The sequence below is a fragment of the Liolophura sinensis genome, chromosome 7 (assembly GCF_032854445.1).
Source record: "Liolophura sinensis isolate JHLJ2023 chromosome 7, CUHK_Ljap_v2, whole genome shotgun sequence".
NCBI lineage: Eukaryota > Metazoa > Mollusca > Polyplacophora > Chitonida > Chitonidae > Liolophura > Liolophura sinensis.
The window spans coordinates 57,911,621-57,929,503 of NC_088301.1; the positions used below are offsets into that span (position 1 = coordinate 57,911,621).

The window sequence follows — 17,883 nt, forward strand, 5'->3', positions numbered from 1 at the left end:
TATTATCTGAGAGTTGTGAATAAATTACAATGGAATTCTTGAGAACGCAGTCATGTGAAACTACCCTTTTGGTATGTCCAACATATTTACTAGGTTATAGATTCTAGCTACAGCGGTTTGGTATAAAGTTGCTGTCTATTAAATCTCTGCTCTAGCCATAGTTCAGCACGAATAGGATTTTGGAACGAGGGATCCTACTGGTTGACTCTCATAATTAGCACACCCGTCCGACGCCTCAGACCCACGTGGGACCTTACGGGTGTTGGGTAACTGGGGTCAGTTTGTGAAGGAATCCTTCTGATTCCAAAAAACAAATACAGTAGACTCATGCATTTGACAAACCTTATTTTCCTGAGCTTAGTCGTTTATCAAAGTGTCCTTTTAAAATCCCAATGAACAAAGAACAAATCCAACAACACTAGACATTCCGGCTCCATCGATAATCCTGTTTCAGTCTCATCGTATATGAACTAAAGAAAGCTAGTAATGTAAGGATTACAGACTCAGAGCTTTAATTTCCAATTTATTTGACGTCTGTTCGAAAGTGGTGCTTCTCTGTGATGAGTTTTGTAGTGTAAGGCCTTTTTATAATCATGCTCTTTGGCAAGAGAAAATACGGTGACACACGCATGGTCTTTCACTTCTCGAATGTCTTGGGTAAGTAATACGCGATTTCCAGTAGATCCCCCAAATCGTATTTCACTATGCGTGGATAACTTTAAATTTAACAACCTACAAATATGCTGTTTTTGTGTTATTTCTTAAGATTGTAAGCGAAATGTTCATAAAGCCTGATGTCGTATATAGAAAAGCAGTAACATCTGAAGCCATCTATCGACCGATGAACGAATAAGTGGTGGGCGTTCTGAGATTCACTTGTTCTGTGAACAAATAGCGGTGAGCGGACGTCATACGTTTGACAATACATCTGACAAGACCAATGTTGCAATCAAGCTGATTATAGGGTTATATCGTCAGTCATTAGACAGGCATATTGTCCACGGTGCCAAATAACTCTTCGTGGAGTCAAAAATATTGAGGTTCATCTTACCGTTGTCATTAAGTATTCACATAGTCCCTGTCAGCGTCATAGTTAGTATGGATGAATTTCGAATTTGTTGCATGTATCCTGGGGTAGTGTTTGTGTTCCATGCGATTTATGGAAACAAACAGGGGCCGACTAGATCCTTATCTGTAAGACCGCTTTATGTTCCGAGGCTTTTCATCTGACGCATAACCGTTTTCATGGCCTAGTATCATTCTACTTGTTGACCTTGAGGCATAGATTTTTCATTCTTCACTGTCGATTCAAATGTAAGTTACTTGGCTTTCGTCGTTTTACACATACCCTCAATGCAGTTTTGGGAGCTGGACGTGACCAAAAGGTTTAAGGTGCTTCCCATCTGTCGCAATTAGTCACACGAAACAGAAGTTCAATAACACACTTGCAGAGCGCAGAGCTTTTGTGCGGTAAGAAGGTTCGGCTTCTGGAATATGAGAACGTTCACGTGTATAGAGAGCCCCTGCCTTTCCCAGCAGCTGGACGATGAAAAACAAAAAGATCTGTTAGGCACCACTCATGCTGCTGTGATACGTATATGACCAGACACCAAAATACCACGTACATGTAGTCTTGTGTTTGAGTTTACCATAACATCGAATGGTACGTGTTTCATACATACTTTGTGTTTACAACAAAGCGTTACTTAAACAGGCGCAAAAAGCTCAAGATTTAAACTTTATTTGAAAACAACGATGTCCACGTAAATTGTCTCCGTGAACACGAGACGGGTTCTTTTTAAGTCCGATGACATCACCTCATGACGAATACTGTTTATCTAACATGAAGTTCGTCGGGGAGAACTTGCGTTTTACCTTTATGACATATGACAAAAGCCGGCTTTTGACATGAGTTTTCATGTCAGTCTTGTTAATTACCGTTTCGGCATGACTAAAACATTCACCTGTGAAGAAGAAAAAAACCACATGGGCCTACAACGGGTTATCCCATACACCATTTTAAGTGAATAGGCATATTTTATCATTAGTGCCCTGTTTTTCACAAAACGGTATTTGGTATTTGCACAGCAAGAAGGTAACACAATAAAAAATAATTCATTGGAAGAGAAATTAGGAAGAATAAGTTTCATATGCTGTTACGACCCAAACTGTATTATAAAGAGATGGCTTGTTCGAAATACACGACAGTTTAGCCGCACAAAAAGGTAACCAAAACCAGCAGATTTTATTTTACAACAATTTATTAGGTTTAACAAGAACTGATAATAAGACTTTTACAAACACTAAAGTACTTAAGTTTAACAAGAAAGGATAGCAGTATCTATACAAATACTAAAGTACTTACATGTACAGTGGTGTCAAGTCCAAACGGACGCATATATTCCACAATGCGGAAAACAATACAGGCAGAAATGCAGAAATAAGAGGGAAAATCCACAGTATAACTGAGTGTATGACGAAATATACACAAAATTCCACAGACAGGGTCCGTGTATTAATAAGCACTGTGTACACACGAGCACAAATTAAACATACAAGTTCAAACTGAATAAGTGCTCGGTGGAGATATAACATAACAAAGCCAGAGGCTATAAAGACACCAAAATTCAGCACAAAAGGCCTACTAAAGTAATACACAGCGAAAGCATCCAAAACTCTCAATAATTCTCCGTTCTCTTCCTTTGACCTGCTTTCATAGGTCTTACATAGCCTGGTGGAATTGTCTAGAATAAGAAAATTCCTGACCACTTGATGTAAACAAACAGGCACCGAACTGAGCGTATTCTGGAACACTCTAAGGCAGAGGCAGACAGTAGGCTCTGAACTCAGTGTATGTAAACAGTGGCAAGCTAAATTCAGAAGCTGACGGCAGTCGTGCACATAACAATACATGTATATAAAAATCTGCTTTTTCTAACTGACTTTCCTTCATAATGGACTCGCACAGAATTGAGTGAGTTTATTAACGTTGCTTCTCTCTTCCACAGTATGGCCAAATCCACGTAGCTGTGCGGGAATTGGTTTTGGAGAAATTCGGAGAGGACAACTGGAAGCGAATACTGTAAGTACCATGGAAGATTGTAACATGCATGTAACATTTTAATATCTGGCAGTTGCGACAGTCTTCTGGCAAGCATCATTGCAAGCAAAAGAGCAAGAGCCGACTTTTTCTAACTGTATACAGGCACTGATGTACCTGACGACTATTGGGTTACTCTTTACCGTTGGCGGATGTTCACAGCCATCTTCCCTTGTCACAGGTGAGTGCCATGTTTACTGTGACAACAGAAGACCATGAGGGATAACATCGCCTTCATTTCAAGCAATTATCGGTCAACAGCGGCCAGAGTCACAGAAGTCAGCAACTGAAATGGAAAAAACCCACTGTAGCTTAAAGCGGTTTTCTAGGATTTGCACTTTGATGTTTATGTACATTCCGCGTCGGATTTCCCCTCCTCATTATTCAGTGAGCAACGAAATCCACATTTTTTCATCCCTGCTAATTATTAAAAATGCTGTGGCTTTTTACATTAAATGATACCATATCTAACACTGATCCTAAAGGTGCGATAACAACGAAGATTTATTTATTTGATTGGTGTTTTACGCCGTACTCAAGAATATTTCACTTATACGACGGCTAGTATTAAGGAGTTCGAGGGAAATTCACGACCATCCGTAGGCTGCTGTCAGATATTCCCATGTAGGACCAGAGAGGAAGCCACGAGGAGCTTGACTAGAGCTTACTGCGAGCGCATTGGTGAGAGGTTTAATAATCCTTATTAATCAAAGAGGAATAAATGTGCTGGACATATACAGAGAAGGACGCACTGATTGACTGCGGATACTATTTTGATCTCATGTTGTAAAGAGAAGGCAGAACTTTACGATAATGGATGTTATATTGTTTGTATGTTGTACAGAGAGAAGGCAGAACTAAATGACAGCTGATACTACTCTATATTGTATATATGTGTATATATGTTGTAGGCAGAAGGCAGACCTGGACGATAATGAACATTTTATGGTGTTTCATCGCTACACCGACTCTGTAACCTTCAAATTAATTGGAGCTGTTTCAGAAATTCTAGGTTCGTTCTGCACTGTGTCATATGCCAAGCATTGTATATATTTCATATTTAAATCCACAACTAAGTACGACGGATGCAACTCAAGTCAGGTGATGTCTGTTTGTTACTGTCAAAGAATTTAAATGGGTGATATCGCCACGATTGTGTGTCAAGGCACAACTGAGTAGGCTACATTTCTGAGTAAGGTACTCCTGATGAAACTCCAAATATCTCATGCATAGTCGTGTACATTTGCACAATAAATGAAAGTAGACTGAATAATTCCCCTATGCAATATGTGCATTTCATGCTTGATATTCCATTCTTTCTGTATATTTCTATGGTGGCCAAAAATGGACAGCAATAAGTCATGGATATTTTGCCAATTTTAAACAAAAACTGAAAACAGACTTTGTATCTGTTTTATGTGTGAAGAGGTCTTAGAGCAGGTGTGATCAAGAAATTGTGGATAGAGCTGGTAAATGCAATCCAGTGCCTCTACTAGCTGTAAGTATCGGTATTTAAATCCTCTCTTTCTATCCCATGATTTCTGCACAGGTGTACCCGTGACAGGTGTGTTAGAAGTTTTTGGAGAATATTTCTTTCAATATTGTCTCAAACACGGTTACGACAAGATGTTGAAATCCCTTGGAGAAGATTTGACAAGTTTTGTACAGAATCTCGATTCGCTACACTCCATGCTGGCAATGAGCTACAAAAATATAGAGGCCCCTTCATTCAGGTAGCGTATTGTTATGGATCTGTAAATTAGTGTCACTTTCTTGTAAATCGCATTGTATGTATGTACATATACATGTAGTTTGTGCATGTCGTGTCAGCTTGACTTAAATGTCAAAAATCCGAAAGAATATACCTATCCGACCTGTTTGTGATTAACACCCAGTGCTCTGGACAAGTTAACGTCCCATGTCTTCACCGCCGCAGCTTCGGACTAGTTGTGAATATCTTGAGGAATTGTGTAGACCCAGCTGATTTTTTAAATGTCAAAAACATGTTAAAAGTTCATAAATTGGAGTGGAGGTCAACCGTGGAATGGCCCGATATATAAGGTTGATGGTTGAAGATAACTATAAAATTCCTGGAGGGAAACATTCCGGAAATTACAGATCGTTTAGGAGTTCTATATCCTTTGACATTACAGTCGACTCAAGTTCAGAGAACTGAAGGATCAATGCACCTTAACAAACGAGGTCGTCTTGTGAGAAAACTCGTACCTTTTTGTCCGATCTCAACTGACATTTATTAAAAATTCAGTACTGTATTTATATATTATGTAAGTATTGTCTATCGTATCCCATCTATGTTCCCAGTTTCACAAAACTTCGTGAACATTTTCTTGAATCTTTTTCGCATATTATGCCGCCTTTATATGGCACTACAACATACGTCTTACGAGAAGTGTGACTTACAACGTTTTTGTAAAAAGTAGTATCTTGTATACATTTCGTGCCCTTTGTCCCGTAAGCCCTGTGCTTATACCTGTCGTGTCCTATGTCCGATAAGCCTTGTACTTATACCTGTCGTGTCCTGTGTCCGATAACTATTGTACTCACACCTGTAGTGCCCTGTGTCCCGTAAACCTTGTACTTATACCTGTCGTGTCTTGCACTTATACTTGCCGTACCCTGTGTCCGGTAAGTTTTGTACTTATACCTGTCGTGTCTTATACCTGTCGTGTCCTATGTCCTGTAAGTCTTGTACTTATACCTGTCGTGTCCTATGCCCGTTAAGTCTTGTATTTATAGCTGTCGTGCCCTATGTCCCGTAAACCGTATACTTATACCTGTCGTGTCCTATGTCCGATAAGCCTTGTACTTATACCTGTCGTGTCCTGTGTCCGATAACTATTGTACTCACACCTGTAGTGTCCTATGTCCCGTAAACCTTGTACTTATACCTGTCGTGTCCTATCTCTGGTAAGTCTTGCATCTGTAATTCTTATAACCAGTCTGGTAGTCACAGCTGACTAGGCAAGAAAAAACAAACACCTGTCTGAAATACGTGTCTGTGTTTCTTCGGTGCAAATTAGTAATATAGCCCAAAACTGAAATGATTTGGTTTTGAATACTCACTCGCCTAGAACATATCTTGCGTCTTTCCAACATCATTCGAAAATGTTGACTGCTTCTCTTTGTCCATTTTCTTATTTTATATACTTTCCTAGTTCTTTGGTAGTTTGTCTTAAAGGTCGTTTTGGGAATTCGCCCTGTGATTACTCACCCGGAACGTCCTTTCATGGTTGATGGATGGTATACGAAAGTCTATTTCGACGCATATGTCTATAATTTTTATGGAGAGCACAACGGATAGAATAATACACACAATCATTTCTTGTGTACACAAGGCAGAAAGAACATATTAGTAACATTTTCATTTCCTGATGTTGCAAAGTTTATGTAACAAAGATTGTCGATTTTCAGATGCGAGACAAATGAGGACGGCACCTTAATTTTGCATTATTACACTGTCAGACCCGGACTATATCCTATCGTCATAGGTAGGTTTCCTTGAACAAAGCGCTAATGATGTAATGACGTTTTTTAATGCTGATAATTTACTTTCATATATGTTTAGACACTAGGCTATTATTTACTTGAAAACACTTGAAGAATCTATTTGAAAAGAACTTTCCAAACACTAGCGCTGAAAGCGTCACGTGATAAACGGTTGTCACCTCAAAAAACCTATTAGCTCTCGATTATCAGTGTGGTTTCTTATAGATAAATTGGACTTTGCGATAAGTTTAAGTCTTTTACTGATGCAAAGTCCTTAGCAAAGGCAGGTTTATTTAGAAAATATCTTTTAAAAATCTGAATGAAAGAGTCTGTTATCAATCAGAGGGTCCTGCTATGTTCGATAAATTCACTGAAGTCAGTACCCATGCTGGACGAAGACGAATAGGACTGTTAAAATACGAAGCTTGTATCCTTGAACAACGCCCTGACCAAGCGCCAAACTAAAAGAAGCATCGGCCCTTTGAACATGGAACACAGCTGATACTCTTTGGTTGGGCATCAGGCGTTTTTTGGATTTTCTCATTGTCACATTGTTTAATACCGATGGTACTGGAGAGCTCCTAGGTTTTGCGACATAACTCTAGATGGCTACAACATGGCAAAACGGTGTCACCAAATGAGTGGTTAGGTACTGACGATTGTTTGCTATTCATTTTGTGGATAAGTGGTGTAGAATTTTTAATATATTTTTCAACTTTAGTGACTGACTTTATGTTCACTTTAAAATATTCCATTTTTCCGCAACTTTCTTCTCCAAGGTCTTGTGAGAGCAGTGGGAAGAGACCTATTCAACACCAACGCCATTTTGGAAGTTATCAATATTTCATCACAGCAGTTGACAGAAAAAGATGTACAAGAACACGTTTCGTTCAAAGTGACTTTAGTAGACAAGAACAAAAATACATCGAAATCAGCCAAAGTTGTGTACCAACACAGTGGGGAAATGAAGGTGTATAGCCGTGATGCATTCACCCCAACCATTCCTTCAAATCTGCAGATTTCCGCTAAAAACTTTTGCCTTGTGTTTCCATATCATGTGATATTTGACAAAGACTTATCAGTCAAACAGTCAGGGATCATGATTCAAAAACTGTGCCCAACTCTTTCAGAGGAAAACACATTTATGGAAAAATGTTTCAACCTCGTTCATCCAAGAATGAAGTTTACATTCTCTAACATTCTCACGTTCATCAATGCAAATTTCGTGTTAGAAATAAAACTTAAGGGACTTGCCAACGATTCATCAATAAAAGTAAAAGGTGAGTATACAGAATTCTTCATTCGGAACGTTGTGTGCCTGCACATTCAATTTTCCTAAAATTGCCTGCAACAGCAGTGTATATTCTGCTTTTAGGAGGTGTTTCATTTCACATAGTTCAAAATTAGACAAACATGTTCAACATTCATGAAGGTCTATACAGACAATCAGTATATTTGTTTAAATCAGGACCATTTCCAATTAATATTCTTAAACTAACACCTAACGGAAATGCTTGCCTTTTGCTCGATATAAATAATGTTTTCCTTGTAACAGCGCATTTTATGGAACAGTTTGTACTATAAACATTTGTCATGTAGAGAATATATCTTCACCAAATCTGAGACTGCGTCAGTGGAATAAATACTAGAACAAACAATATTTAATGCTTAAAGATTTAAATTCAACGTGAACGTTCATTAACAGTGTCAAGAGAATGATTTGTTTTTTTTTATCATTTGCTGGACGACAAAAATGTGATAATTCGTTGTGCTTGGAGATTCATTTCCGATACGTGTGCATTTTAGGCCAAATGGTGTGGTTAGAAGATGTAGATCACATGATCTACATATGTTCTCCGCGACTGGCTAGTCTTACTGAGCTGATGGAGAAGAACGTATTTCTATCCGACATACCTATATACGACGTTACACGTGAGCTCGTGTTACTTAACCAGCAGAGGATTGCTGAGATTGAAATAAGGTGAGCCTTAAAGTGTCTATATGTACTACGAAATCATCGTACATTTTCGTTTTAATCGACTCAAGCTAAATTTTCTGTATTTTTCTTCTTACAGGATTATGTGGTTTTCTTTTTTACACAATGATTAATATTTTTAGTACAGGTCAAATTTGACAGGAACTACGAAAGTTAATGTATCCACGGAATTTAATGTATCCACGAAAGTTAATGTATCCACGGAATTTAATGAGCTTTGTCTTCTATGAATATAGAAGGCCGCTGGGCAGAGTTTGAGCAAAATGGGCAAAAAATCAAAAGCAAAATCGCTAATTAATTTTCATTCCATTCTAGGTGAAACAATTTATGACGTCTTAACGTGACAGAAAGACTGAATATATGTAACCGGTCTGTGTGACATTGGGTTGACCTACACAACACTGATTGACAGTATGCGTATATTTAAATGATAGTTCGGAAAACAGCCCGGTTAAATATTTATGAATCCTGATGGTATCGTATTATCGTCGTGCATTTTGCGATAAAGTGCAGAGCAACGCGGTTTTCGAACCTCATTCGACTTCAAATACTTATATTTAAAACGGGGTACAAGTACTGTTCCCTTATTAATATAAGATATGCAATCAAGGATAAATAAATTATCTGGTATAGTTTCGTTAAATATACTGATGTGAAATAAAGAACGCTTTATAGCAACAACCCGAGCGAAAATAAATATCTACATAAGCAGTATGATACCATTCGTGGCGCGAAACGTGAAGACAGCGGATCTGGAATGTCCCCCTAAATCAGCCTCTTCATCTCACAGTTCTCCTAACTTCGGCAATTTCTTTAATTTGCATTTGTACAGTATTCCAGCATGTTCACGAGAAGGTGTGGATTTTTTCTCCCGCTTATGTATGACACTTTATTATTAGCCAAACATTAAAGAGAAAGGCGCCAGAGAGTAACACCGAGAGGGGACTTTTTAACCTCATAGAACTAATTTCATTCAGAATATAAGTAAACCGACTGAATCTATGTTATATCTTACCTGCTTATAACGTTATTAGTTAGATGTCATATTATTATTGGTTACACAGCTTCTTTTTACTGCATGCTAGACCACTTGGTACATCCTGAATGGTAAATATGCTACCTGTGTAGACATTGTGTGTAATCTGACACAGCGCTCTGATCCGAATCATCAGTGTTTAAATAAGGCCTTTACACTCCTTAATTAAAACTGTTGTCATTCCTTCCTCCAAGCAAAAAACTAGATGAAACCACGGCTGAATTGCGGAAGACCTCCCGGGCACTAGAGGCGGAGAAACAGAAAACAGATATGTTGCTCTATCAGATGTTACCGGTAAAAGCCGCCGACCAGCTCAGAGAAGGAAAACCTGTCGAAGCAGGTAAGCTCACTGTGTGAGAAAACAAATACAATGTGCACTTCGTGTGATTATACTCATCTAACAAATACACCTTACAAATTGGTGTGATTATACTCATCTAACAAATACATCTTACAAATTGGTGAGATTATACTCATCTAACAAATACACCTTACAAATTGGTGTGATTATACTCATCTAACAAATACATCTTACAAATTGGTGTGATTATACTCATCATTGTCAAAAACGTGTAAATGTTTTGTTTCATTCTGTGTCTATGAATATCCACGAACAATGAATATTTAAATAAATATTTAAATTATGGTGCACAAAAGACCACGCTTTTTTAGAAGTCTCATGACATTCTGTATGTATGAATATCCATGCACAATGAATACTTAAATAAATATTTAAATTATGGTGCACAAAAGACCACACTTTTTTAGAAGTCTCATGACATTCTGTATGTATGAATATCCATGCACAATGAATACTTAAATAAATATTTAAATTATGGTGCACAAAAGACCACACTTATTTAGAAATGACATATTAAAAGCATGTACACAATTAGTTGGTGGGAATTTTACATGGTGATTCATACATGTAGTTTAATAAGATTGACAGACCTTAGTATAACAAAAACATCTTTTAGATATATAATGACCGCTTCTGCGTATGAAATAAACGGACCGAAAATGGAATGCGTACAATTTTGGTCTGGAGTCATATGAAGGCTCCATAAAAGGTCAGCAAGTACGCAAAATCCCAATTGCTACTTAAAAACACACTTAAATAGGTTTACTGACTTTTGGCATTTTATATTATGAACTCAGTATGTTATGACCATGTAAGTCGTCCATCCAAGACAACTCATATAACTATTGAAAACATATCACACGTAGTATTCTGGATTGGTTTTAATCACTTTAACATTAACGGCAAGGACCACGCAGAGGACCCTTTCACTTGTAGGAATCCAGATAATTGACATTATATATTTATATCACCAATTAATTAACTAATCCTTGTCACTGAACTAATGCAGTGGGGTAGAAAGCTTACGTCAGCATACATATGTCTAAGTCTACAGATCTGCAGGCTTGTGTGGGTTTCCTTGCAGAAAAATTTGAAGACGTAACGATCTTATTCAGTGACATAGTGACGTTTACAAACATCGCCGCCGCCTGTGCCCCTCTGCAGATCGTGAGCATGTTAAACTCGCTCTACCACAGATTCGACTCTCTGACAAACACCCACGATGTGTATAAGGTAAGATACGTTATCAGTAACTGTATTGTCCATCTGGCTGTAGGCCTACATCCTTTACCGATATACTCAGTGGTCTGCTTTTCCATTCTTACGTGAATGGCAGTTTTCAGAGTTTTTGGCCCTTTTATTCAGTTTCGACAAAATTATGGCCGTTTTGCAGAGTTTTTCAAAATGGTTTGTCGTATATAGAATACACAGATATAACGCCTAATATTGTCCATTTTGAACAGAGTTATGGCCGTTTTTAGCTCTGGACAGTTTTGCAATCTTTTTTCAAAACGATTCGTCGTATATAGAATACACGGACATAGGTTCATTTTCAACAAAATTAAGACCGTTTTTGTTCAGACTAACATACATGTATTTGTTACATTTTGACGGAATAGGAGATTTTGATTGCTTCGCAATACTTCCAGGAGGCTTGTTAACCAATCATTATTTACTGTTTTTGTTTACTGCAAAGTTTGTACTGTGTGTTAGCGGCGTTGTATTTACTGTTGTATGACGCGCATCATAGGAAGAAGACTACCTTGAGCTTTTTACCTTGAGGTTAATTAACAAGAGCCCGAATTTCTCAGGTTTCACATTTTGCTATCACACTGTCATCTTACCCTCCATGTCTTTGATATACACATATCTGAGTCTAAAACTCGGAATTTCTTTCTAGAGTTAAAGTATAGAATTTTATAACGGTGAAAAATTTATAATGCAACATATATAACAGCTGTGTGTTGAAATTATGTCTTAATTATATTGTATTGTACACATCTGCATAAACCAGAGGTCTGCTTGTGGACTAAGCAATCCCGAGGCTTGGTCCCTTTTCATTGTTTTAATGTTATTTGTATGTTAAATGTGATGACAACACAGCATTTTTGGTATTTTCTATACCACTGACGTCTTATCAGCTGCAATTAACATCACTACATTTTTTTTTACCTAATTCTGCTTAAGCCCTGGTGCTAAGGAACGTGTAATTTGCTACTATTTATGCATTTACATGAACAATAAAACCCTGACTGAGGTAAAATGACAAGCGTCTGTACTTCACCGGTAACGGGTGACCATTTGCCAGCTATCACACTGTCGTCGCTACTGTGATTTTACTACCTGTGCTGCAGGCCTACGCCTTAATATTGTACGTTTATATTGTTCTGTTAAGGTGGAAACTATTGGCGACGCATACATGGTGGTGAGTGGAGCTCCGGAAATATCCGAGACACATGCTCAGAAGGTGTCAAATTTTGCTATGGACATGGTAGAAGACGCGGCAAATGTGTCTTCACCCGCTACAGGGCTACCTATTCAGGTATATACATATATACATTACACACGTTACAGTGGATTTGATCATATACGAGGAACGACTTGTGGTATTTTCCAGATTAGTCACATTGGAGTTACAAAAAGAAACGATTAAGAAGAGGCTTAGATTTGTTTGTTACACTAAATTATAACGAAAGTTTTCCTAAAATTCATAACTTGATCCGATTAAAGCACCACAACTCGAATCTGCGACTTCTGTTCTCAGATCCGAGTAGGCATTCACACCGGACCTATCGTGGCTGGTGTTGTTGGGCTAAAGATGCCACGCTACTGTCTCTTTGGTGACACAGTGAACACAGCGTCCAGAATGGAGAGCCATGGAGTGCCAGGCAGAATACACGTCAGTCCATTCACGTACAAGTATGTACAGAGGATAGTCCTTTTACACAAAGGTTTCACAAAGATGTCACACATACTAGACAATGGTATTATAATGGTGACGTACTAAATATCGGACGGCAAATGTGCGACAAAAATTGTCGTACGAAGCTTTGTGAAACTGTCCTTTGTCTGAATGTTGGTGTTCACATATGTGCATGTGTGCATGGGTCAAAAGTAATTTTACCAGCTCATAATCCACATACAATTACCACATTGGCATTGTTAGGCGTATGAAAACTAATTAAATATATAAATCAATCTAAAGCAACCTAAAAAATGTGAGTAAACTCACTCCCAGATATAGTTTTTGGCATTCTATCTCCTTACTTTAATTCTGAATTGCGGCCCAGTTTCACAAAGATGTCGTACATGTACGATAATCGCACATATAGGACAATACTGACGTATAAGTTATCGTACGACAAATCTACGATAAAAAAATTTCGTACGCCGCTTTGTGTGCCGCACTGTACTTTCCTTTAATCGTTTGGTTCATGTTATAATTGATAGGCTATCGAAATTCAACAAAGCGACTAACAGGCTCACAGAGCGACTTCAGGAGCCGATGTAGCAGCGAAAATACAATGTTCTTCATGTTGTGTCTGTGGCATGTGATAACGTCTAGAAATGTCCCAAAAAGCTAAAAGGCACTACGTCAGCGTAATCATACACATGCCAGTGTTATTAACATATACCTCCTTTCGTCCCCAGCAAAATACAGGGCGGCAATTACTTGTTTCGCACGAGGGGAGACACAGAAATCAAAGGGAAAGGTACAATGCATACCTACTTTCTGATCGGACGCAACGACCGACACATGAAGGAGCCTGATGACGAATTCACTGATGAGGGCGACTATCCGACAATCAAAGTCTCGCATTCAGGAGAAAATGCCACCACGGCCGAAGAGGAGCTCACGCGGAGTTCCTCATTGACTACACAGTCTCCCACTATCAAAATCCCGGATGTAACTTCTGATAAACCAATAACCAGCACAACATGTATAGTTTTGTAAGAATTCCTAGCAGACTACTAATTTTCCAACTTTTACCGGCAACATACCCCGGGTTCTCACAACCCTAGGCCGTTCAGTCATTAAAAGGACACATGCAGAATTCAGGCTGACAGTTTGATAGGGTTTCCTATGTTAAACGGTGGAACTTTGCTCACGCTTGAATAAATCCACCGTACCTAAACCTCAAGCTAGCCACAGCATAACCTGGACTTGCCAATCTCACACACAAGCCAATCAGAAATGATTCTGTATCCGTTTAAGTTCTAATTCTACGTCATTTTTTTTTTAATAAAAAGCATACATTATCCGTCGGAGTCGGAGTGCGGGTCAGTAAGCGATTTGCTTTTTAAGAAAGACAACGTTGGTTAAAACTATGGGGAAAGAAGCCACATTTAGATCAAGATATGATCCCCAACATATTTTATATTCTGGCAAAAATATTTGTATTCTGTAATAAAAGAAAAACGCCATATGCCTGTTTGAAAGGAAATGTGCTCTTCTGTCATAACTTCAGCTGGCTAATATAACACATCTTGCCGTTTCAAATATGTAATGACTTCTATTGCAAGGGCTTTAGTTCTTAGTAATCAAATTGGTAGCGGTAGTACATACTCGTGACAAGGTTTGTCAGGCACCTTGCTAAGTGCGGTGGTAGAATCATAGTTTCCTTCGCTCATAAACGCAATTTTCACGGCAGTAAATTTCCTGATCAAGGCATAACACCTCAATCAGAAAATTGAAAAACCTTTATTCCGAACCAGCTTATCAGATTTCTTGTCATCAATATTGACGTGAATTTATTCGTCGAAACAGACATTCGTACCAGACGTCAATCAAGATGAACGTTCCACAATCGCAAAGCAAATTCCAAAAACAACGTTTAACACAAACTACCAAAGAACTAAGATAGAATAATGACGTTCCACACCAGAACCACCCAATAAACCTCACCAAAAGTGTATATGTGGTAAGGACATTCCACACCAGAACCACCCAATAAGCCTCACCAAAAGTGTATGTGTGGTAAGGACGTTCCACACCAGAACCACCCATCAAGCCTCACCAAAAGTGTATGTGTGGTAAGGACGTTCTACACCAGAACCACCCAATAAGCCTCACCAAAAGTGTATGTGTGGTAAGGACGTTCCACACCAGAACCACCCAATAAGCCTCATCAAAAGTGTATGTGTGGTAAGGGCATTCTACACCAGAACCACCCAATAAACCTCACCAAAAGTGTATGTGTGGTAAGGACATTCCACACCAGAACCACCCAATAAGCCTCACCAAAAGTGTACGGGTGGTAAGGACGTTCCACACCAGAACCACCCAATAAGCCTCACCAAAAGTGTATGTGTGGTAAGGACGTTCCACACCAGAACCACCCAATAAGCCTCATCAATAGTGTATGTGTGGTAAGGACATTCCACACCAGAACCACCCAATAAGCCTCACCAAAAGTGTATGTGTGGTAAGGACGTTTCACACCAGAACCACCCATCAAGCCTCACCAAAAGTGTATGTGTGGTAAGGACGTTTCACACCAGAACCACCCATCAAGCCTCACCAAAAGTGTATGTGTGGTAAGGACGTTCCACACCAGAACCACCCAATAAGCCTCACCAAAAGTGTATGTGTGGTAAGGACGTTCCACACCAGAACCACCCAATAAGCCTCACCAAAAGTGTATGTGTGGTAAGGACGTTCTACACCAGAACCACCCAATAAGCCTCATCAAAAGTGTATGTGTGGTAAGGACGTTTCACACCAGAACCACCCAATAAGCCTCATCAAAAGTGTATGTGTGGTAAGGACGTTTCACACCAGAACCACCCAATAAGCCTCATCAAAAGTGTATGTGTGGTAAGGACGTTCCACACCAGAACCACCCAATAAACCTCACCAAAAGTGTATGTGTGGTAAGGACATTCCACACCAGAACCACCCAATAAGCCTCATCAAAAGTGTACGAGTGGTAAGGACGTTCCACACCAGAACCACCCAATAAGCCTCATCAAAAGTGTATGTGTGGTAAGGACGTTCCACACCAGAACCACCCAATAAGCCTCACCAAAAGTGTATGTGTGGTAAGGGCGTTTCACACCAGAACCACCCATCAAGCCTCACCAAAAGTGTATGTGTGGTAAGGACATTTCACACCAGAACCACCCAATAAGCCTCATCAAAAGTGTATGTGTGGTAAGGGCATTCTACACCAGAACCACCCAATAAGCCTCATCAAAAGTGTATGTGTGGTAAGGACATTCTACACCAGAACCACCCAATAAGCCTCACCAAAAGTGTATGTGTGGTAAGGACGTTCTACACCAGAACCACCCAATAAGCCTCACCAAAAGTGTATGTGTGGTAAGGGCATTCTACACCAGAACCACCCAATAAGCCTCATCAAAAGTGTATGTGTGGTAAGGACATTCTACACCAGAACCACCCAATAAGCCTCACCAAAAGTGTATGTGTGGTAAGGACGTTCCACACCAGAACCACCCAATAAGCCTCATCAAAAATGCATGCATGGTATTGACGTTCCCTACCAGAGCAACCCAATAAGCCTCACCAAAAGTGTATGTGTGGTAAGGACGTTCTACACCAGAACCACCCAATAAGCCTCACCAAAAGTGTATGTGTGGTAAGGGCATTCTACACCAGAACCACCCAATAAGCCTCATCAAAAGTGTATGTGTGGTAAGGACGTTCTACACCAGAACCACCCAATAAGCCTCACCAAAAGTGTATGTGTGGTAAGGACGTTCCACACCAGAACCACCCAATAAGCCTCATCAAAAATGCATGCATGGTATTGACGTTCCCTACCAGAGCAACCCAACAAGCCTCACCAAAAGTGTATGTGTAAAAGGTTCCATCCCAGAACAATCAAACAGGCATCACCAGAAGTGTGTGTGTACCAGAACAACCGAACCAGTATCACCAAAAGTGCATGCATGGTAATGACATTCCTCACCAGGACAACCCAACAAGCCTCACCAAAAGTGTATGTGTAAAAGGTTCCATCCCAGAACAATCAAACAGGCATCACCAGAAGTGTGTGTGTACCAGAACAACCGAACCAGTATCACCAAAAGTGCATGCATGGTAATGACGTTCCTCACCAGGACAACCCAACAAGCATCACCAAAAGTGTATGTGTAAAAGGTTCCATCCCAGAACAACCGAACCAGTATCACCAAAAGTGCATGCATGGTAATGACGTTCCTCACCAGGACAACCCAACAAGCATCACCAAAAGTGTATGTGTCAAAGGTTCCATCCCAGAACAACCGAACCAGTATCACCAAAAGTGCATGCATGGTAATGACGTTCCTCACCAGGACAACCCAACAAGCATCACCAAAAGTGTATGTGTAAAAGGTTCCATCCCAGAACAACCAAACCAGTATCACCAAAAGTGCATGTATGATAACAACCTTCAACACCACGACAACCAACCAAGTATCACCAAAAATGCATGCATAGTAACGACGTTCCACACCAGAACCACCAAAAAGCATCACTAAAAGTGCATGCATGGTAATGACGTTCCACCCAAGAACTGCCAAAAAGCATCACTAAGAGTGCAAGCAAGGTAATGATGTTCCACCCCAAAACACTAAAAAGCATCACCTAGAGTGCATGAATGGTAATGACGTTCCACCCAAGAACCACCAAACAAGTATTACCAAAATTGCATGCACGGTAATAACTTTCCACTCAAGAACCATCAAAAAGCATCACCTAAAGTGCTTGCATGGTAATAACGCTCCACACCAGAACCACCAAAAAGCATCATCAGAAGTGCATGCATGGTAATGACATTCCACCCTAGAACCACCAAACAAATATCATCAAAAGTGCATGTATCGTAATGACGTTCCACATCAGAACCACCAAACAAGCATCACCAAAAGTGTAT

General features: G+C 39.5%; 1 protein-coding gene across 1 annotated transcript; it reads left to right on the forward strand.

The window, feature by feature from the left end:
• The first annotated feature begins 648 nt into the window (after positions 1 to 648).
• Positions 649 to 13,955, forward strand: LOC135471068 (guanylate cyclase soluble subunit beta-2-like). The gene is made up of 12 exons (XM_064750114.1): positions 649 to 657; positions 3,009 to 3,082; positions 4,012 to 4,112; positions 4,650 to 4,833; positions 6,533 to 6,609; positions 7,387 to 7,887; positions 8,414 to 8,588; positions 9,834 to 9,979; positions 11,085 to 11,233; positions 12,396 to 12,542; positions 12,765 to 12,919; positions 13,652 to 13,955. The coding sequence occupies exons 1-12, from the start codon at positions 649 to 651 to the stop codon at positions 13,953 to 13,955; spliced, it is 2,022 nt and encodes a 673-aa protein (XP_064606184.1).
• Positions 13,956 to 17,883: the final 3,928 nt, after the last annotated feature.